Genomic DNA, 23,092 nt, shown 5'->3' on the forward strand with positions numbered 1-23,092 from the left:
TATTTAACTAAGGAATTGAGTTATCATTGCTTTTTTGGTATTTAACAATGTATAACATCCTGCGTTTCACATATTTCTTTTGAAATGTGTGCTGAACACATATTTTTCTTGAGGAAAACAAGAAAACGCGATTAAGTGAAGTTAATAAATTCTTATCAAGAGACCGTTGGTTGATGTCCCGTCGGACGACACCGTCGGAACTTGGAAATGAGAAACATTAAGTTCTTGCGCCCGGTTGGAACCGAGGCCATGGTGTCTTACTTCGGTGCGAATTTTCCGCATTATGCACAAGTGCGCGCATCGCGCGTCGTCGGCGGGAAGTTTTATTTAACAACGCGGACGAAATTTATGTCCGAAGCGTGAGGTTACCGTCGCGGTGTCATAAATCAACGTACACGGAGGAGGCGCGAGAGCACTTCCGCTTTTTCTCGTCAAGCTCCTGCCCCCCCCCCTCATTTCGATGTCTGCCGCCGACAGAAATTGCACTGTGAATTGCGACCCCGCTAATAGTGACGGGCTTTAATCGCGTGCGATACCAGCAGTGGTAATTACGGGACGTCTATATTTCGAATACTTCGGCGACTTTCTTCCGCGAGCGACTAATTGCGATGAGTAAATAATTCAACGGCAGCGAGAAGTTCAGCCTACGCTTGCGGTTTAATGGTATGCTAAACGGAAACGACAAGATGGCTTGTAACTCTAACTTCTAATTACTTTTGTATATAGTTGAATATCTACTTGCGGTGGTACGATCGGAAACAGAAAAGACGAACTTGTCGTTATCGAACGAGTGAATAAATGAGAAATTATCATTGGAATCGTTCATTAACTCAGAAGTAGTCTAGAATGTTTTTATACTTTCACCTAGCAAAAAGTGTGAATTATAAAATGGATATTATTTTAACATATTTCTTTTTTTAATAACTATTCTTAACAAATCTTTAGGTATGCAATTCCACCGAAAATCTGCAATAAAAAACTGCTACTCCCAGATTAATGAACAAAATATTAACGGTCTTTTATTGTATAATTTTTTACTTTTTTATTAATATATATATATGTATATATATATATATGATATATAAAGATACGTTATTCGCAAATAGATACTGTCCTAGGTTTGCAGTTTCGTTATCAGTAATCTCAGTTTTAAACAAATCCCAACTTCAAACGGTGGAAGAAACGTGATTTTATATGATTACAAGAACAGAACTACACGTAATCTTGCGTCAGAGAAAATGCAGGGATATTAAGCGGAATACACTGACATCTGTATTAGCACACAATCACCCTTCATTCTCTCTTCCTTTGGATATTGTAAGGAAGCAGTTACCACGGTATTTTAGGTCAGACATTCGCAGAACGTGTCTCGGTGCAAGTGCGGGTGTGTGCACGTGTATATACGCGATTCCCTTCCGCACCACTAGCTCAGCTCCGCACAAGAACGAGCAGTAGTCACGGTGAATTTTAGGTCAGACGTTCGTAAAAATACTCTCCTCTTCGTGTATAGAACGTGTCGCGTCTGCGATTCCACTTAAAGGCGAACTGTAAGAACCGCGCTCTTATGTACGTTTTAGCAATTTTGTGGCTGTACGATGCGAGTTGGCTATTAAGACGGCCGTTTTAACTTATCCTGTGAAGAGCACTTCGCGAACAGCCGCGCACGTGAGAATCAATTAAAAAAATTGCTTACTTTTTCATCGAGTTACTTTATAGTTCTTACATCTGGCGTTGTGTAAATTTTAAACGTATCTCGTGTTATGATATCGCTTATACTCCATTTCTCAAAGTATAACATAATTGTACATCATTCTTAATCGATACGATATTCTAAAGCAATTATTTTAGAACTTCAATTTATATTTAAAACTCTATAAATACTATCTAGAAAATGATAAAAGCTTTTTGAGGGATTTCACTTTTATATACATATTATCAAATATTTTGAAACTTAAAACATTTTTAACATATTATATGCGTTATATAAAATATTTCAAAATTTTTAGAGATTTTAATATTAAAAAAATTTTTCAAATTTTAAAATAACAAAGGAAAGTTTTAAAACTTTCAAGAATTTCTAATTTCAAATAATAGAAGCAAAGATACTTTTAATTAATAAATTTCGCTCATTTTTTGCAATGCAAATTAAAATAAATAATATATTGAGTTACTAAGCTTGCGTTCCTTGTAGTCCATCGATTCTTCTTCTAGGAGAGCTATTCGTTGTTCGACACTTTAGTTAGTTTTATGTTTTCATTTATATTATAAAATTTAAGAACAACATTAAATTCATTTAGCTCGGTATAGACCGTTTATTTATTTTAAAGATACTTTTGTCATATCTTTAAAATCATTAAATTATTATATTTATCATAATATAACATAAACATATAATAATTAATAAGTAATATTATAATGTTAACTGTGTTATAAAATATTTTAATAAACAATTGCGACGAAACAAAATTAATCGATTATTTAAAGGTATTCGAGATAAATAACAAAATGCTTTTATTTTAATAATAATAATTCAGTATGTGAATAATCGGTACATAAGCTATTTGCTCGCAGAGTTCTCTAAAATTTTGAATTTTTAGTTAAAAAATTGATAAAGAAATTTGATGCAAAAATTGGCTGTTAAAATTTTTTATGTTCAAATATCCAATCAATACGCAGGAAACAATTGCGTTTTCATTGTTATTTATTCAGTTATTGAGTGTAAAAATATGTAATGAGAAAGCGAGACAATAATGGAAATTTAATTTGATCGCAGTTATAAAAAAAAAGGGAAATAGAATTCGTACTTTGCCGTTGGCTCTCCAACTTCTTCCATCGGTCTCCCTCCTCCGTACCTAAAATTCCGTAACAACCACGCGAGACTTAAATTTCCTCCCGTCCGTACGAATTGCTTCTCTCACAACGAAGACGCTGAAAGTGTAACGTAAATTTCTAGTGAGAATCCAGCGACGCGATAAATCAGGATGTCTCGACTCATCTCAAGTTAGAATGCACTTTCACGATTTGTGATGTGCCGGAAGTGCCGAAGGTTTCTCGAAATAGTCGGAGAGTTCAAACGAAAGCATACTCGTCACATGTACCCTTTGAATTCTGCAACGCGCTAGTGTATCGTGCGTGAGAAATTGTAGCGAGATCTTTTGATTTTCTTTTATACTAGAAATAGCCTCTCCAAGTAAATAAAAGATCTTCTTCTGAAAATGCTGGAAAAGTGCTGTACTGCTGTATAGGTACAAGGACTAATAGATCTCGTATAATATCTAACAGCGAAATTTTTAAGTTGTAATGTTGCAAAATTGATGTTTGTAATCTGTTTTGTTGTTGGATTGAAAAAGCGGTTGTAGTACGAAAGGATGGAAAATCTCATCTATGTCGCGATACCGCCTAAGATTCTATGTAAGTCGACGGCACGCGATCAATGGTAAGTAACCTTCCGCTGCCGGATACCGCCAGCTCGTTTGAATTAACCAGGACAGTGATAGATCGAGCCTCGGTTTGGCTGCTGTATACACTCGATATATGCGTTATGTACATGTTACATGAATGTGTACGCGCGTTCGTCCCAATGGACATAACCGAGTGGTTATCCCTTTCGTCTTGACGTTGGCAGGCTGGATATCTTAAGGGATCTGTCGAGGTCGAAACATAGGTAACTTGAGATGCAAGCTCTACTACGCCTTTCCTTATAGAAAAGTACTACTGCGCAGTAGTATTTTAAAGTATACTACTACACTGCAGTAGTAGTGTATTATAAATGCGCAGTGTGTAGTACGGTAATGTATTAGTGTAGTAATACAATACTACTGCGCATTAATAGTGCTCAGTAGTATTTTTTTTACAAGAATTCAAATATCTCTCTTTTTTTAAATATTGAAGGTTCCAACGTAATATATCATTTAAATGTATAATCACTTTATAATTATACAACACGTTTATAAGGTAAGAGGATTAGTCAAAAAACGAGAAATCAAGAGATAGTAAGAAAATATTATAAATAATAATTTAATATCAAATTATTATTGTCAAAATATAATAGGATGTTTCAACATAAAGCTTTCATCAATTAATGAAGTTGGTAGAACATGAAAATTTGAATATTAAGGATGTATCAAATATAGAAAATTTATAAAAAGTAACAGGAATTGAAAATTTATATTTTCAATATAAAAATAAATATTATATACATACGAAATGGTTTAATATAATATTTACATTCAAGAATAAAATTTTATAGTTTAAATGAACATTTTTTTCATTTTACCTTAATTATTTTTTTTTAAATAAACTTATGTCTATTTCCTATTGAATTAAATTTTGATCCATCAGATTTTAAATCGCTGCCAAACTTTAATTTTGTATCACTTTCAAACTGTATTGTAATATAAAAAAAATTCGTAATTTCTTCATTTTATTAAAAATATAATTTATTTATGCTAATACATTTTTATTAATTATTTTGGAGCCATATTGATATACATCTTCAAAGTGCAAGAAGGATATTGTTTTTATATCACTCCTATAATTTTATTTTTAATTTTTATCTATTTATTAATTTTATTCCGTCAACGTCTATTCTTGCATTTTACATTAAAGTTTTTATATATTTCACCCATTTCGTTAGCTGATGAAGACTCTGTGTAGTCGATATATGTATTTTATTATCTTTTTGACAATGATTTGATTAAATTATTATTTATTACTTTGATCTCTTTTTTACTCGTTCTTCTAACTTTGTTACTTTGCTTTACACAAGCTTGGTTTCCATTTAATATTATTGTTAATAAAATTGCAATTATTAATAAAATTAAATAAAATCTATATAAATCTGATTGGACGGCGTAATACGATCGCTCATGCTTCTATTGTTATTAACGATGTTCTACGTGATTTCACGTTATGCGCCTTCTATATATGGTATAATTACGAAATTCTGTCAGTGGCATTCCGATTTTAATTACGTTATTAATTGTTTCGTATAAAAATATTTGATATCTTTGAAAAACTTTTCGTGTAATTATCCAACCATTGTTGCGTTCGGGGTCATCATCGTAATAATTTTTCCTTGTTATTGCGCCATGCCTCGCAAACCTCGTGCGATCACAGATTGGCATTAATTATGAAAAATTGCTCGTAACGCGGTGTGTTGCACGTGCGCGCATCGTAAATACGATACGTTTTACTAGCATCTCCACTCATTATGCATGAAATTAATATTCCATTTAATAACATTAATGATTTCATTACGTTGCAACGGTAAATGGCGTGCATTTACACGTCTTCTCGTTAGCTCGGTGGATGCTCGTTTGGCTTCTCCCCCTTCTCCCTTCTCGCCAAGTCGGAAGATAAGCGGATACCTAACATTAAAGCAAGACCTCGATCCTTTTCAAAGGTGTCTTATTCCACGCTGCACTTCCACGAGAGGGCATAGACTTTTCGGATTCGTGGCCAACTCCTTTCTTGCGGCTTACTGCCTCGTTCGCCGTAAGTGCGTCTAGAAACGGGGGCGCTTAATAGTTGGGGATCACCCCGAGACTGTCTTTGCTAACTAGAACGATGGTATTTTCAAAGGTCTCTCGAGAAATTTCCTTCTGTCCCACGAGGACGCGCGACGTATGGATATATCGGACGATCTTCGACATTACCCTTTCATTCGACGCGACACGACGTGACGTCGGGATTACGAGCTTGATTTCGCTGCATCCCATTGCGCCCATTCGACTATTGTATTGTAACTGAAAATTTCACGGGGATTTAATCTCCTGCGAGGTATTATTTACTTACTTCCTACGTAGCACGTGCAAGTAACGGCTCCGTTAATTCGTAATGCATTTTAACGGATCCTGCACGCGCGCGGCTTTCGAATCCCGTTTGAAAAAACGCGGATTTATCCAAAATTATACTGGTTGCGCCATCCGTGTGTAAAATTGGTCGACAAAAATAAGAGAGATAGAGCGCGAGATAGTCAGTCTCTGTTTTGTTTAATTAATCACAATTAGAGAAAGAAACAGATTGGACGTCTTTATTCTCCTATTTTCTCATTTTTATTGACCGTATTTAGTATATTAAATTCGGTCACTTATGCAATTCTAGAATAATGCACATTAAAGAATGCTTTATGTACAATATTTAAATATAATGGCGTAATATGATAATTAACTTTGACAATAAAATTCCGTTAAATATATGACGTGTGTTAATGTGATTCAATGTCATTATTGAGTATTTAATCGTTTAAATTAAATTAAAATTCCGTATCTATATAATCTTTTATATTTAACTTTGCCAAATTCATGCACAGCATCTTTTAGTATACACTAATCTACTCTATAATACTAAACGACTAAAATCGCTATTAGATACGAATGGCGTAGTAAATGTTCTATGCTTTATCATCACGGAACGGTGGAAAGGTGCAGGAGAGAGGAAGGGAAACGCACGAGCGGCACCTCGAAAATGAATATCGGCATTCGCGAGACCGAAAATCCCATAATCCTCCTTCCGATTTAATCGAGATTCAATGCATTTAAGAACGCATAGCGTATACGTGTGTGTACGGGTCACGCTTCGTCCTCGCCGGGTCGATATCGGGCTCTTAAATGGATTCTCGCGCGAGTTTATGACCAATATACCCCGCTATTACCACGCTACTGAATCATATCGTTATTTAACACGAGTCAAAATTCTCGTTAGAACGCACCGCGAGTTGTATGTAGCGACCTATACGTACCATATTTGGCGTGTGTGACACGCCAAATTCGACGTTCAACATGTTCCTGAGGAACCTTTATACTGCACGCGCGTCGCGAAACTTTTCACCGGACTAGATACTTTGCGCACACACCGCGACTGTGTGTGCATCTTTATCTTCCTCTTCTGTGTTAACTCTCGACTATGCACTTCGTGTCTTCAGAGACACGTTCTGCTGGCGCTCGCGCGAGTACCGTAAGTGCTTCAAGTACCGTAAATAAATTCTCCACGCAACCTCCGTTCAGTCTCCTTTGAGAGCTACTTTAAACGCAATAAACTTACCACGCACAAAGGGGAGTAATTTTTGATAATGAGAGCATTTGGAGTTGAAGAGAAGTTTATTTATAATAAAAAAATTTACGCAGTATCAGCCGGTGCAGTCGCGAATATTTGCGTTATTTATATTATTTACAAAACATTTTAAGTTTCAAGGAATATTTAATTTTAATTAAAATATTCAAATATATTTTATTTATTTGATCACGCATGTTCCTTTTTTTTTAAAGAAACCTTTTTTTTTCTAGAAAAATTGTCTTTACATGAAAAGAATGGTTTTGTTGATGTGTGTGTGTCTCAAAATTTAGATATTTAATAATAATTTTGTTGGATCATTAAAATTATATATATAGGACGTTGAAACTTGCTGGCTTTTTGCAGCGTCGTTCATTATGCTTGAGATCTCTATACGTAATTATTTTAATGGCCCAACAAAATTATCTTCAGAATCTTCAGAGCTTTATCTAGTGTTAGACATTTCAATACACACAAAATCATTCTCTCCGTGTTATCGGGATATCAGAATTTTTTTAGCTACAATTCTTTTACCATTCTGATTCGTCTATTCTTCATCTAATTCTAACGAACACTTCAGGCTACCGCGGATGCGGTTGGAAGTCGACATGTTCGATAGAGATTCTCCGACTTCGTGTAAAGTTTCGCGCGCTATGTCGAAGTTTATTCGATACGATACCGAGTCGCTCGGAAAGGGATTTTCGCGGGATTAATCGAAGGTATTTCGAAGTGGGAGGGGGGGGGGGAACGGAAGGAAACCGATCGTGTCGTGGTAAATTTTCGGCGGCACGTGAAGCACGGCGGGCAACCGAAGGAAATTAATTGCCCAAGTTCGCCTCGATTTTCCTCGGGTCGTTAAAGAGCCGTTTCCGCCGTTAATTGAACCGAGAGGTGATTTTTTACGGTCAGATCTTAATTGCGATTTTAGATTAATCCCCGTTATTAACGATCACCCGGCGGAAGCGTCGCGCGTGAAAGCTTTAACTGCGCGATCGGAAAGATCAAATTTATATTCGTTAAATTCACGGTTCACGGAAGATCGGAACTGCTGGATAATTCCGGCAGTGTCTGTGTTAGTTGATTTTCGTTCACGAGGTTGTTCCGCATGATGTAACATGGCGGTAGATAATTAATTTCTGTAATTTTTGTTATTACAGCAATACGTTTAATAGCTTAGTTTTTTTTTTCTCTCCCGTGTCATAAATTGCAGTGTAGCACGTATTTTCCTTTTCTGGAAACATAAATTTTATTGTACTTGTTGTGATAGATACCATGAAATTCGCATAAATTAACGCGCCCGGATATACTCTAAAGTCGCAAATGTGCCATGCGTTTAAACGTAGGCGTGAAATCTTCGTAAAATCGATTAATTGCTATTAGGCGCACCGCTACTGTTTGATTTATAGCCGAATTACGTACACGGCACGCTATAAATTAATAATCCCTGCTTGCCACGAACAAAACAGGCTTTAGGATACGGCGAACATTTCGTAGCAATATTGGCGAACGACTAACTGCATGCGATTCTGCGAGTCGGCAACCGCTTGAATTTAAATCAGACTGGATTAACGCGACTTTAAATTAGTTATAATTGTCGATGACTCTGCAGGTCGAGTTCTACGTGCGAACATTTAATTGCAATTTGGCGGTACTGTGGCTTCAAGGCGACATGCGATTCTCTCATTCGCGTGGATTTAATTTTCACCTCGCGAACTGCGACGAAGTTGGCGAAAATCGCATGTTAAGCTCAACTAATTGCCAGGTCTGTTTTCAAAAACTGAGAGAGAGAGACAGAGATTCAGATTAACTCGCAACAATGTTGTCTCTTTTTTTTTATTTGGTTGTTATTTCCCGCAATTTGTTGAGAGAAAAGTGTTTGGTATTTATGACTATAATTGCATGATAAAGTAATTATGATTAGTAGTTTCATTTTTTACAGTTTTTTCTGTTATAATGTTAATAATAATACTTACATTTCTATATACACGAAATGTTATATAAATATGTAAACATATATATTGTATATATATACATATATAATACAATAAAAATATAAACTATAGTTATTTTCGGATCAAATTATATTTTTGTATATAGAACTATAAATGTAATTATTATTATTAACATTATATAGCAAAAATAACCATAATTGTACCACGTAATTATAGTCATAAATATCAAACTTTTTTTTTCAATGCAGTACGACGCGCATTTTCGCTGGATGATAAATATAATCAATTCACAAATTTTACTCATAATCTCTAACATAAAGTCATAGTTTTAAAAAACAACAGAAATACTCATAAGCATAATAACTAAACGTATATAATTAAAGCAATGAAAACTTGATTAAATAGTTAACATTCAAGAAATTACATTTAATACAAGCAGCTTTCCAATAATCTTCTTAAGAGTTTTACGGTATTCTTGTTCATTTTCTGGAAGTTAAAAGATTCTACTTCATTTTCGTGAAATATCTTTGTAAAAGTTGAATTATTCAATAAATTTTTTGTTAGATTCTATTTCTAAAAATTAAACCAATCGATTCTATGTCAATATCGACAGCAATTAATTGTATATAAAAAGATCGCACGTTTTATTCAACAAAAAATTCTTTGCACGTTTAATACCACGATAATATACCATAGATAAAGTTTCAGTTGCTGCAAATAACTTTGACGAACGTTTATTATTAAACTCACCTGTGCTGCAACCATGCCTTGCCTCAATCTCTTGAGATCTGTGTGGCTCCAAGCACTCCGTGACCAGGGATGAATGTCACTTAGGTCATCAAACCTGAACTCCCTTAGCTGGTTCTTCAGGAACTTCCGTATATTCCAGGGTAGGTCGTTGTGTCTGGAAAAAAATGAGAAATATCAATTGATATGTGCATATCCACCGTCCGTGACTTTTCCATTCTTTAAACTTTTTAAGCTAAACATGACGTGCTACTATAAAACAGTTGGATAAATTATTCCGATAGAATATACATTTTTCACGTGTATGTGACGCGAAATATCCTATGTATTTCCACGCGCGGAACTTCCATCAAATACTTTTCCAATAAAGTTGCTTTACATGAATGCTCGTGATCCTTCGACGAAAAGACAAAGCATCACAGCCACGATTTCTTAAAAGAATCTGTTAAAAACTTGGATGTTGGTAGAATATTTCAAATTATCTTGTCAAAAGTTTTGAATAAATGCAACTTATGCAAGATGCATTCATTCCATTTCTCATTATTTGTTCGAGCTTGTAGTTTAAGCTTAATTACTCTTGGTGTTAATCATATTTCAAAACGAGAATATTCGATGTCCTGTAATTTTGTTCTACAATATAGTCAAACAAACTCTAGATAACCAAAGTTTAGCCTTTATAACAGCGTTATCTGATGTCCAACTTGAGGTGGACTCGGTAGCTGTGTCAAACTTATTTTCCGCGAAGTTATACAGAGGATGCTTCACGGAAACAAGAATGTATTTGCATTCTTGTTGAGATGAAACATGAATTTAATTCTCTCTGACGTATTGGATACATTTAAACTTCCTCTGTTAAAATAAATATTTATCTTATATTTTATATCAGAAAACGAATTTTTTTTGTATTTAATGTGTGTATAAATAAAGGGCCTTGCGTTAACTATGTGGAAATTGGATCCTGATAAAACAAGTGTAATTAGTTTTCACATGTAATGTAGCTTATAATATGTTGACTAAAAGATACCATAGATACAAGGTAATCAATAATAGATAATTTTCGAACTGTGATTAAAGATGTAAAATTTGTGCTCACACACACAGAACCTTTGAAACATCGTGGTTAAAATTTTGTGTCTCTGATATTTTTTGTTCACTACATCATAAGAGCATGCGAAAACTCATGCAAAACTCATTTCATCAGAATTCAATTTTCCATACGATTAGTGCGAGGTCCTTTTTGTATCGCATAATTAAAAGATTTTAGAAGTAAAGTCATTCTCTCTTTGTAAAATGACAGCAATATAATAATAAAAAAATCTTAATATTTCTTATATATTTTTTTCGTTTTCAAAATATATTTCTTTATTTTATAAATTATCAACAATATTTATTAACTTTAATTACAACATATAAAGAATTAATTACCGATAAAATTATAAAATACAATTATATATAATATTTATCGACAGTGTCCGAATGAATCTCATTCAAACAACTGTAACTGCACAATCAGAATACTATTCCCATACACACACACAGACACACACATTTCCATATTAATAATAATTTCTATATTAATGAACATAAAATAATGATATCATAAATTAACAACAAGAGCTTTATTCGTTTAACTCATTTTGCTTGCTTTTGTAACAAATATTTCAATGCTTGAACATATAGCGTGACGCGTATCCGCTGAAAGGGTTGATAGATTACATATTACGTATCGCTGGTTATCTGATCAATCAATATTTCTCTCATGAACGGATGAAAGAAGCTTGAACATCGCGGCGTACAGTATCAGAAGAGACGCACGTTCATTACGCGCACTAATTGTTACAGCAATCGTTGTTCATGGCACTCGGCACGAGGTTGAAACACGTTCGGTCAATCGAAGGAATACATATGTTACGTACGACTACAACAACGGTTTGTCCGATACTGTGCTATGTAGCGCGAGTTCGTTACACGTGATCTGTTTTTGTTAACAACTACATATTTTTTAGAAATTAAAATGACCAGAAAAAACTAGAAATTTTTAATAAAAAACTTGATAAAAAAACAGGTTTTATCTTGGTCTCTGGAAATTCTCTCTTTACTTGGATATATATATTTTTTTAAGTCTAACGATTTTCACGCTATGCTATTGTTCTAGAATTTAATTCTTATATTTATATCTAAAAGATTTCTGTGAGAAGATAGCTATAAAAGTTAAAATGTAGAACAATGATTAACTGGCAGTGATAATGGATATAGGTACTCTGCTGCTTATATAGTTATTTGAATAATATTTTATAAAATATATTGTATTCCGATTTTTAAAGTTATATAAATATATAATATACTGCATACTTGTTGCGACTACGGGGAAGATCACTTCAGTAATAGTTCAAATCAATTTATTAGTATTGTATGATTGATACGAGGATTCGGCCTCATTATACAAGAACTCGGTCTCGTTATATAAGAACTCGGTCTACACGCACGATCGCGTCGCAAGAAGTAATAGGCGCGTACTTAAAAAATTTTAAGTCCTTGAAAGATTTTTGTTTTTGCAAGACCTTGAAGAAGATGCTTTTATTGTCTTGTTGTTAATTGTCCCACCGCCGCGTTCCCCCCTATCGATGCTTCACGCAACGGCTTCGGGCATGACGAGTGGTAGTGGGGATAGGAACGTGCTACGATCGACTCGAATTGGTACGTCCGTCGGCGGAAAATCCGGGCTCTAGTTATAATATTATATATCATTATTACGCACATTAACACGCTGCACGATGATTCGCAATTGTAATTCACTGTTCTTTCGTTACACTTCAACACGTCGTTACAGTTGAATTTTCTCCGTATACGTTTCATATTATTGTCTTCGTGTGTAGTTATATATTCTGCAGTTATCGCTGGTATGCGTTAATTTTTCAGATGCCATGGCTGGCGGCGGATGCGGATCAAGGAGTAAAAGTCGCGAGTGGATATCGGGAGTGTTAAAAATCGGGAATATCGTAAAAAATGTTCAATATTGAGAATCGGGAGTGCCGAAAAACAAGAGTATCTAAAATCGGGAGTGTCGAAAATGTGTAGTATTGAGATTCGAGAGTGTGTCGTTAATAGTTTTTCCGTGTGATCGTAATTAGTCACGTTTTATCGATTAATATCTTTCCGTGAATATCTTAGAAAATGGAGATGCTTGGAGTCAACTTGGAAGCAGAAGCAGGCGAAGCTGGATCATTGGCTCTAGTAAATAAATTTATTTATTTTAAAATTAATTGCGAGAGGCAATTATGAAGGAGACGGGCGATCTCATTTTAATGAAATTAAATTCATTCGACGCGTTTTTGAATGAAATGAACAAATCTGGTAGAAAAAAGTGTCGCTCTGCCTCGCAAACCGAGATATTAAACGTTAAAGTTAACGATTATTCAGGAAATCTGTCACCATCAATGGCATGGAGGGACATGGAAACATGTATAAGTCAGGCTATAGAATAAGTCATGTGGTAATAATCTCATTGATTATTATTTGATATATTTAATTGTTTGGGCCCGACTGTTTTTGAAGGCCAACGCGAGGTTTGGTCTTGCCGCGGCGTTTTATCCCGGCGAGATTGGACTTGTCAGGAAGGCATTGTGGGAGCCTACCTTAACGCCTGCGGAGTTTTAGATCGACGTTCTATATGTGAGTACTTCGCGTATCTCGGATACGTGCGAGAATTGGCGCGAGTCTCGTTGGACCTCTCGTGGCGGGTCGTCTGCACAATTATATTAGCGTGCACGAAATTTAAATCTGCTTGTAGCCGCCCCGAATAAAAAAAGTAACTTATCCTAGCTGCTTAGGGTCTAATCGCCTAGAAGTTACAGCTTAGATAGTGTCCGCTTGGAATATTCCTAACCCATAAAGATTGTTCTCACACTTCACAGTCTTCATGGATTAGGAATATTCCAAGCGGACACTGTCTAGGCTGTTAGGCCCCAAGCGGCTAAAATGTTATTTTTTTGTTCGTAGCCGCCTCAAATCCAAGCATTACTGTCCATACACTCCTTTGTCCACATGAGTTATGATTTATTTGGAATAGAACTACATATAATAAAAACATTGCATGAGTAACTAATTCATTTCTTAATTTGATTTTAAATTTCGTGCAGGCTAAATTTCTATTGTACGGAATAATGACTAAACACATGCGCAAGAAGTCATAGAACATGAAGAAGGCATACTCATAGCGCTACATGTAATCGGTATGACACATTTCTTAACCTGAATAGTCGTCAAATTTAACGTTTAATATTTCGGTTCGCGAGGCAGATCAATACTTTTTTCTATCAGATTCGTTCATTTCATGCAAAAACGCGTCGAATGAACCTAATTTCATTAAAATCGATGAGATCGTCCCTCTCCTTCATAATTACCATTTTTTTCCATTAATACTTGCGTAATATGCACATAAATAACGTTTAGAAGATCAGAAAGAGTTTCTTAACTATAATTTTTAAGAAATAAATTAAATTGGAAATAAATTAAATGAAAATAAGTTTTATTTTTACTTACACTTGTTAGTAATAAATTTTATAAATTAACAGTGTTTTTAGAATAAAATTGGGACAATGAAATTATAAAATAAAATTTAAAATAGAATAATCTGTTATTGCATACAAAAAATAACCGTTAAACTACATATAATTAATGATCGTATAAAATTGTTTCAGATGTAACATACATCACGACGCCAGTGCAACTTGGTGAGTGAATTTATTTGTAACCTGTAGAGTGATGCCCGAATTTGCATAATACGTATTATATGTATATAAAACTCATAAATCCGAATATTTACATGACAGATATCGAAAATTAAATCGGACGAGAAAATCGACAATTAACCCGGATTCATAATTACACGAGGTGGAATATGTGTTATTAATCATATAACTTGGGATATAGGTTATTTATTCTGTTATTCGCAATATTAAAATATGAGAGCAGGTTATTTTTGTATGCTGAAAACTAAAATTTCGATTGTCATTATATTTTTATTTTTTTTTATTTTCTATTTGCAGAAGTTTATTGATAACCGAGTCGATAACATAAAATTTTGAATGATTATTAGCTATTTACTTTACATTGCATTTAAGTTCTAATTTTTTTGATATAATATAAATATAATAAATTTTTAAATATAATATAAATATAAATATAGTATAATAAATTTTTCTTATTTTCTAATGTATATTCTTTGAGGAGAAAAAATATTTTACACATATTAAAGAAATCTTAATTAAAACTTAGAATATTGCATTTTATAATCTTTAAAGCGTCTACATTTATTTATGTAACAGTGTGTGGTGAGTTTCTACATAATACTTTACTTATTTTACACACATTTGGGCATTACTGTATCTACATTTTTGTTAATGCGTATAGTTGATGCTTTCGTCATTCAAATTGGAGTTGCATATGCATTAAATGATACAGCAATTCTCTCGTTTTCGAAGAATGCATTTCTCATTCACACGTTGCGAGTGTAAATACTCAAATTTTTTTCCTGATAATAGTATAATTTATGCATCCGGTGACAGTCAGAAATGGATTTTAATTTAGTTTTCATCTATTGTTAGAGTATTTTAAACGTGCCAAATTATTCGAAATCGATCAAATCTCGTTAGTATCGAATCTCGTTTAATTTTTGCGAACTTGTTAATTGAGTCGAACGAATAAAGCTATAAAGCACACATTCGCGTTAAATAAAAATTATTCTCTTATCTTTCTTCGCGTTGTTGAACTTTTCGGTTGTAAAGTAATAGTTATCTAATCGCACAAAAACTATATTGCACTGAAAAAAGTTCTGATTGAAAATGGACGAATCCGAATTTTTTGGTTCAATTTATTAGAATTCTAATGGAAATAACTGAATTTTGGTTGATACAATATTTTTGATAAGTATTTCTGGTAAATATTTCTACTAGAATTCTTATTTTTACCAGAATAACTATATCAATCAAAATTCTAGTCATTTCGACTAAAATTTTAACAGATTTAACAAGAAAATTTTGATTTACCCATTTTCCACTGGAATAATAACTGTTTAACCAGGCCATTTTTCTTAGTGCGTATTTAGCGCAAGGTAACTAAATTGGTAGACTCTTCCGTTTTACGGAGACGCTAAATATTCTTTGTATTTCCGGAATTTACTCTAATCGCAAGTCAGCAGACAACGGCATAGTTTGACGTAAAGGAATTTCTGGTGCTCGGTGTATATATACCGACAACGGGGAGGTGCGCGCTGGCCGTGTGGTTGTATGCGTGCATTGTTACCCCAACAAATCTGCCTCGAATCAGCGATGGATCTGCCGTACGTTTGTAACTAACCACACCGTACCCTCTCAAATGCACTTTACATGCGGCGCGATAGGTGCCTAACTTCCAGCAGAATTAGATAACCAAACGAGCATTCGCGTACGAACACCGGGTGTACCCCTCCGCATGTTCTCTACCCGTACGAGTAATAGTTCGATCGCTTTTGGAATATGCGAGTGTTAGCAACGTGCGAATGTCCGACCTGATTTAAATTTTGTGCGCCATTCTGTCCGACAGCGGCTGAGTGCACGTTTAGCTTTATGGCAAATCGGACGATTTTATTATCGGGGCAGATATGCAAACTGCGAGTGCGGTCAACTTGATGCTACAAATGGTTTGAAGCATTTTTGATTGTCAGTAACAGAATGACAAAAAATTTGGCTATAAAGTTTTTGGGTTTGTCAAATTATTCAGGTGACGTTATTTTGACGCCAAAAAGGCGTCATTTTGACGTCAAAGTGATAATGATGATGAATAACGTTAGCTTGCAACCTGGAAAGTAAAACACATATCAAAAAAAAACTTTGAAATGTTTATTACATCTCATTGAGTATCAAAAAGAGACAGCATCAAAAGGTTTTTTATTTTAATGATTGATCATCAGTTATTGATAATTGAAGATATTAATAGGTATTTATTTAATAAGATGTAACTATGTAACACATTAGAGTTTGTATCTTTTATAAATATATGATTTAATAAACTCAATTTTGTGGCCAAACTTTTTTGTCTCTCTGTAGTAAAATTCTGTCTTCTAATTGATTTTGATGATTGATACAATGTTTCGAAACATTTATAGCGTTAAGTCGATCGTATTCTGCATCGCGTTCTTTTACGTGCTTTAAATTAATGTCGGTTAGCTGCTGTTGTTTCTCGTCCCGAGATGCTTCATCTCCGTGAGAAGGACGCTTATCAAGGAGAGGAATAATTTTGTGTTAAGAGGGATAAATTTAGCAGTTGGCCGCTCGAGCTAGTAAGCCATCTGCAAATGCACGTGTACTCTGGTCGGCTAAACAGATACAATGAGACTTCCTGTGTGCATAGAGAGACCGAGTCCTTTTGTCCATTGGATCGTCCATGCAGGATAGTGTGACCAAACGCCGGTAAAGCCCTTTGTTTCATGTGGGCTACCACGCACGCAGCCTCGAGACACTCGCGTTGCGCCGTTCGAGAAGTGCGCGAGAGTATCCATAAAATGTACTTCGGTAAAGCGCATATAATTCCACGTGTGTAATTCCAAGTCCCACATTAATCCTTTAATCGAAATTGTACTCCCTTTGTGTGTCCGGTGATTTACTTTTGTCGTACCGGGTATTAGACTGTAAAAGCGACGATGCGATTGTCGCTTGGCTTAAAACACTTTTCGGGACGGTCATTAACGACGCGTAGGAAATTTTTAGTAATTCATAAGTGCCCATGGGATTTGGCCGGCGGCCAGAGTCGTGTTTGTATTCGTCGATGCCAGTAAAATCGGCGTACTTATTCGTTTTATATATATATATGGCAGCAACGATTTATTTCCTACGAGTAGAATTAAAAAAGTGGACTACTTACGTCGTAAGACTCTTAATTTACTTGTTTTAATTAAATTTCGCTCGTTTTTTGCAATGCAAAGTGTAAAGAAATTTGGTCTAAATCGAATAGTAATAAGATGTTTTTATAACATAAATTTCAAGTTTACGATGTTAGTACAGCATAAAAATAAAAATATATAAAGAATATAATATATTAAAAAAATAATATTAATAAAATCGAACGTTTCAGAATTCACGGGTCCCTCCTCAGCGATTCTTGAAGATGTTACAAAGTCATAGAGATGATAATCTTACGTTGTTTCGAATTTTATGAGTATAGAAATTGTGTAATAAAATGTATGAAAACAGGAGCATCTTTACTTATTCGTCTGATTCTGTTAGGCGCAAGTGTTTGTTGTTAACACAATTTCCACACTCACAAAAAACAGAATAATCAATTTATTCGAAACAAATTTGTACCACACCATGTCGCTTAGACCGTAACTGATAAGTAATTTACCGATAAGTAAATTAAAACAATAGATATTTCCAAATCAAAAGCAATATGGATGTACATAATTAGTGTCCGGAGTTGAATCGCGATGAACAAGATTGTGAAGATATTAATCATACATAACAGAGAAGAAAAACAGATAGATTTTTATCGCACAAACAATAAACGTTAAATAGTGATTGCATGTTATAATATTACACAAATTATCATTGCAAAGACAATTATTACCTTACGATTGCGAATTATGAAAATTCAGGTTTAATTGAATTCTGAAAATATCATAGGGGTAACACGCGATTTACAGCGGTGCGTGTATTACGCTATTCAGCGAAAACGTGGTATAGTAATAATTATGATGGTATTTTCGTACTATTAAAGTACGTTTCCGTTAACTCCTCATACATATTCAACGAATGGAGGACGTGCCTAAGAGGCGAGATACATCCGACATTAATTTCAGCTTATATAGAATATCAAAATTTCTGCATTTGCGAAAACGCGAAGGTTGCAAAACAATTTCACTCAGCGATTAAAATAAGAAATAATAAGGAATTTCTCTAAAGGATTTACGCGACAAACTGTATATAAATAGATATTGTACTCGACGTTCCTACAATTTCGATTTAATTTAGTTACATATCCAATTTCAGTGAAACGATGTCAATTTTATCTCGCGATTATCGTTATCGTTTTTCCGCGATGACGATTGGTTATCGATGGCGTATCTCTCGTATGCAGATACACGAATTGCGAGCCTCGTATTGACAGTTCGACATTTAGCGGTTAAATGTATACCGCGTGAAATGATTGATTGAAAGCAAGTAAAAGTTAAAAGTGGAAGAAAAACGCGGAAGCGAAAATGGAAGCTCGGGAAACGGAAGATTGGGTGCGATGTGCACAGCGTAACCTATTATATAAACTGGTCTATTCAGGATTCAATCAAATTCAATCGTATAAGATAATGATTATTAAATTTGCAACGATGATTAATGGCAGTTTATAATTGCGTCAATACATTACCACATCGAAGATGATAAGTGCCTAACATTTTCTACACGAGAAGAACGAATTTGCTGAAAGGTCTAAAATTTTGCTGGATAACAGGTTTGAAAATAGGCGCGCACGCGCCATCAAGATAATTTTATTGGAAATTGATTTCCAGAAGATTAAAAGTTTTAGCAGTATATTGCTCATCATTTTTAGTTTCCAACATAATTATTTTCAGATCCAGCAAAATTTTGAATCTTTTAAATAGTAAAATTTTTCTTTCCATATGTAAATATTACTAAATCTGAGAGCTCCCGAATAGTAGTGGTTTTAAACGGCACAATTAATAATTGCAAAGGCATCTTGTGCTTTTAAATTTCGTTCCTTCGTTGATCTCCTCATACATATTCAGGTGATGTAATGCGTGTTTAAGAGCCGAGATAGCTCCGGTGTCGATTTCACGAAACTACCGACGAATTTTCGCCGCTTGCCAAAGCTCGGGGGGAAAGGGAGGTTACCAGCGAGGGATCGCTGGTTAAGGGGTAGTGGGGTGGTGAAAGCCGGTGGTTAATTGGCAAAGCACGATAAGGTGGCTCGTTCCGATATATGCATATGAATGGCGAGTATATTCCGTTTGCCTGTAGGTACGTTACCTGGAATGCAAATAAGTCTTTCGGTCGTATGCACCATGCGACATGGTTTGGATCTATCGCCTCTGCAAAACGAGCAGCGTATTTAGCGGCTACGATCATTTCCAATGGAGTTACTCGCGATTCGAACGGACGCTCTTCACGCTTAAAGCATATCCATTAAAAATAATCCGGTAAAGATCAACATGCTTCCGCATACCATTTCCGTAAGTGCAGCTAGCTTCCGGTTTTTCGTTCTCCAGATATGTTTAATGTATGCCGACAAATCGCCGTCCTGCTTGCACATCTCTTTTTAGAAGCATCAATTGCAGCCGAGCATACACTGGGATTATTCTCCGTCGACCGATTTTTTTCCCGTGACTTAAGCATCACTGGCGTTGTGTTGGCTTTGCGGAATATATTTTTTCCCGTGACTTAAACATCACTGGCGTTGTGTTGGTTGTGTTATCAATAAATGTCAGCGAGATGACGCTACGTGCCAAATGTGTTAAGCAACGTTAGCAACATTTTTCTCGCCACAAAGGCTTTATTTGGTACCGAAAAGTTTGATAAAGATTGAGAAATGAGAATAAAAAAGAAACATCGTGTGAAATATCTCTTTCTTAATATTTCAATTTGTTCAACGATTATCTTGTCGCTTTTTGGATGTTCTCGGCCCTATTCGATTCATAAACTCTGATCCACCATGCTAACCGCGAGCTCACCGGCAAACTTCGTTAGTACCTCTTTAAAGTTACTCTCGAGAAACTAACTTGCGACGTTTTAAGGCTTAATACTTCCCGTAACGGTGACAATTTATTTCGCGACCCCGTGCTATTTGCATGCTACATCTCAATTACGTTATTAACTTTTTTATTAACCCTACCAGCGTATGCGAACGTTACGATCTCATATATTCATATATATTCATGAAACTTGCGAGAACAGGCTACATCGTGGCGTAGAAGATTAAAAAAAATTTTAAGCATATTGCCTGACCGTTTTGGATAACCTTCTAATTATATACACATACAAGTTTTCATACAGAATTAAATTAATGATTGAAAGCAAAAGCAAATTTTTTTAAAAGCATTTCCGGTATTTTCTAAATTTTTTGGAGAATGAATCTCATTCTGAAAAGTGAAATCTCATACTCTTAAAGATTGAAAATTCTGTTACTTTCATTTTGGCAGAATTTTTAATCTTTAAGAGTCAGATTTTACTTTTTAGTGTGAGATTCCATTTCGAAAAATTTAGAGAGCATATAATCGGTAAATTGACATCCTCTTTTTTATAAGTTCTTGCTAAGAAACTTATTTATCTTATTTCACGCCTTTTATTCGATCTTGATATTTTATTTATTTTTCTCAGTTCTCACAATTTTAAAACAAGTGATACAAGTTCGGGATATTACGAAAATTAAGCTCTGTCGATGACGTTTGCGCAGGATGCGAACTTTGGCTATCCTAACGAAGCGGGGTAAGCAAATTTTCCCAATTTACCATTCGAATCGTGAACGGGAGCGGAATCAATGAAATTTCGCGACAGTTGTTCCGCAAAAGTTTGCGTCGCCTGATTTTCGACATGCGCGTGGGTTCGCCCCGATTCTCGGACTTTACCCGAGAGTTTTCAGTCACGTTTCGGGATCCAAGATCCAGATCCGGTTTCAGGGAACAGGATCGTGTCCCCGGGAGGTCCCGGGGATCACCACCGAACGCGTTCGAGCAACTCCGTGAAATCGAGTTACGCGTTGCTGCTACATTAACTCCACCGGAAGTTGGTGTCTGTCGGTTCCCGGCGCGTACACATATATCGTGGACCCCGACGAGCGCGTAGTACTGAAAATTAGTCTCACCGCATTTGCCGTTGACGATCGTTGTAGCTGTGAAGATTTGTCTTCTCCACTGAAGCACCTATTTACCGGAGTACCTATTCTTCTGTCTCATGAATTTACGAATTTATTCGCCTGCACTCTAAAAAATATAGATATGGATTCAACAATAAGGGTGTTAAATATCGTATAATTCTCGCATTGGTGAGAAATTCATACAACGTTGGTGTTTATATTAGGGTTTACTATTATATGTTTAAACGAAACACATAATTAGCATATCCGTTTATACGTGTTTTAAGTAGGGTTCGCTATTATACGTTTAAACGAAAATACATTTACACGTATATTTAGCACATCCATTTATGAAAAACATCTTTCCAAATATTTTCACGTTCTTTTTTTTATAAACGTTTATCTTTTCATTAAGTCTTTCTTTTCTATTGTGACGGCTTGAAAATATTTTAAACTTTGTTGGTGTAAAAAAGATGTTGAGTGTACTAAAACGGAAAAAATATGTATATAAAAAATAACGTTAAAACAGTATATTCGGAAAAACGGAATAATATCAGATCCTTAGTTTATATTAATACTAACGATAAATTTGTCTTCTTCACCGAATATTGATCGCAGCAATCTTTGTCTCGAGAATTTACGAATTTATTCGTTTGCACTTTAAAAAAAGAGCACAAAAAGAAAGATTTTACTGAAATATTTAAAATTTATAGCTACACACGAATTTGAAAATAATTTTGTCGAGCCATTAAAATAATTATTATATATACGTTCAAACTTGTTGATAGAATGTCGAAACTTTTTGCAGCATCGCTCATCACATTTGAGATTCCTACATAATTATTTTGATGGGGCAACAAAATTATTTTCATATCTGTATTTAACTATTTTTGAACATTTTACGTAAAATTGTTCTTTCCGTGTGAGTGGGTTTAATATCAAAGGTGTTATAAATCTTACTGTGTTGGTGTTAAATCTACACTACGTTGGTTTATATCAACGGTGAGAATCTCGGAGAATTATACATAAACACCGCATGAGTAAATCCGCGCTTATATTTTTTAGAGTGTGTATATTCGTTCTTTTTTGACGATTGTTACTTTTCTTCGCATATATATACAAAGTTATTTAAAACAGTCGAAATTTTTCTTGGACAGAGAAATTTTTAAAGTTTTCAAACCTCTAACCATTCAGTTAAGCCTTATATCCACCATGCTAGAAATTGTTCCGAGATCTCGGACGAAGAAAGAAATAACAAATCACATTTGAGCAATCTGACCATTCATTCGTTTCGTTTCACGCTTTTTATTCTATTTTGATATTGCAGCCCACTTTTCCCAATTGGCGATTGGTCAATTTTTTCTCCGTCTGAGATCTCGAAGCAATTTCTGTAGTATCGTGGACACAAGGCTTTACGTAAACACATAATTGAATGGCGAGTGGTTCAAAACAAAACTTTAAGAGTTCTGCTATCTACTAGTATGGTTACACATAGAAAAATACCA

The 23,092-nt window shown here is 34.8% G+C and overlaps 1 protein-coding gene across 1 annotated transcript in view; it reads right to left on the reverse strand.

The window, feature by feature from the left end:
* The window catches only part of LOC108776601 (dipeptidase 1), a 105,801-nt gene that overhangs the window by 72,513 nt on the left and 10,196 nt on the right, over nt 1–23,092 (reverse strand). The window contains exon 2 of the mRNA XM_018543272.1: nt 9,756–9,909. Within this exon, the coding sequence (XP_018398774.1) occupies nt 9,756–9,909 (154 nt within the window). The remainder of the gene's footprint in view (nt 1–9,755; nt 9,910–23,092) is intronic.

Source organism: Cyphomyrmex costatus, unplaced genomic scaffold (assembly GCF_001594065.2).
Source record: "Cyphomyrmex costatus isolate MS0001 unplaced genomic scaffold, Ccosl1.0 scaffold364, whole genome shotgun sequence".
NCBI classification, from domain to species: domain Eukaryota; kingdom Metazoa; phylum Arthropoda; class Insecta; order Hymenoptera; family Formicidae; genus Cyphomyrmex; species Cyphomyrmex costatus.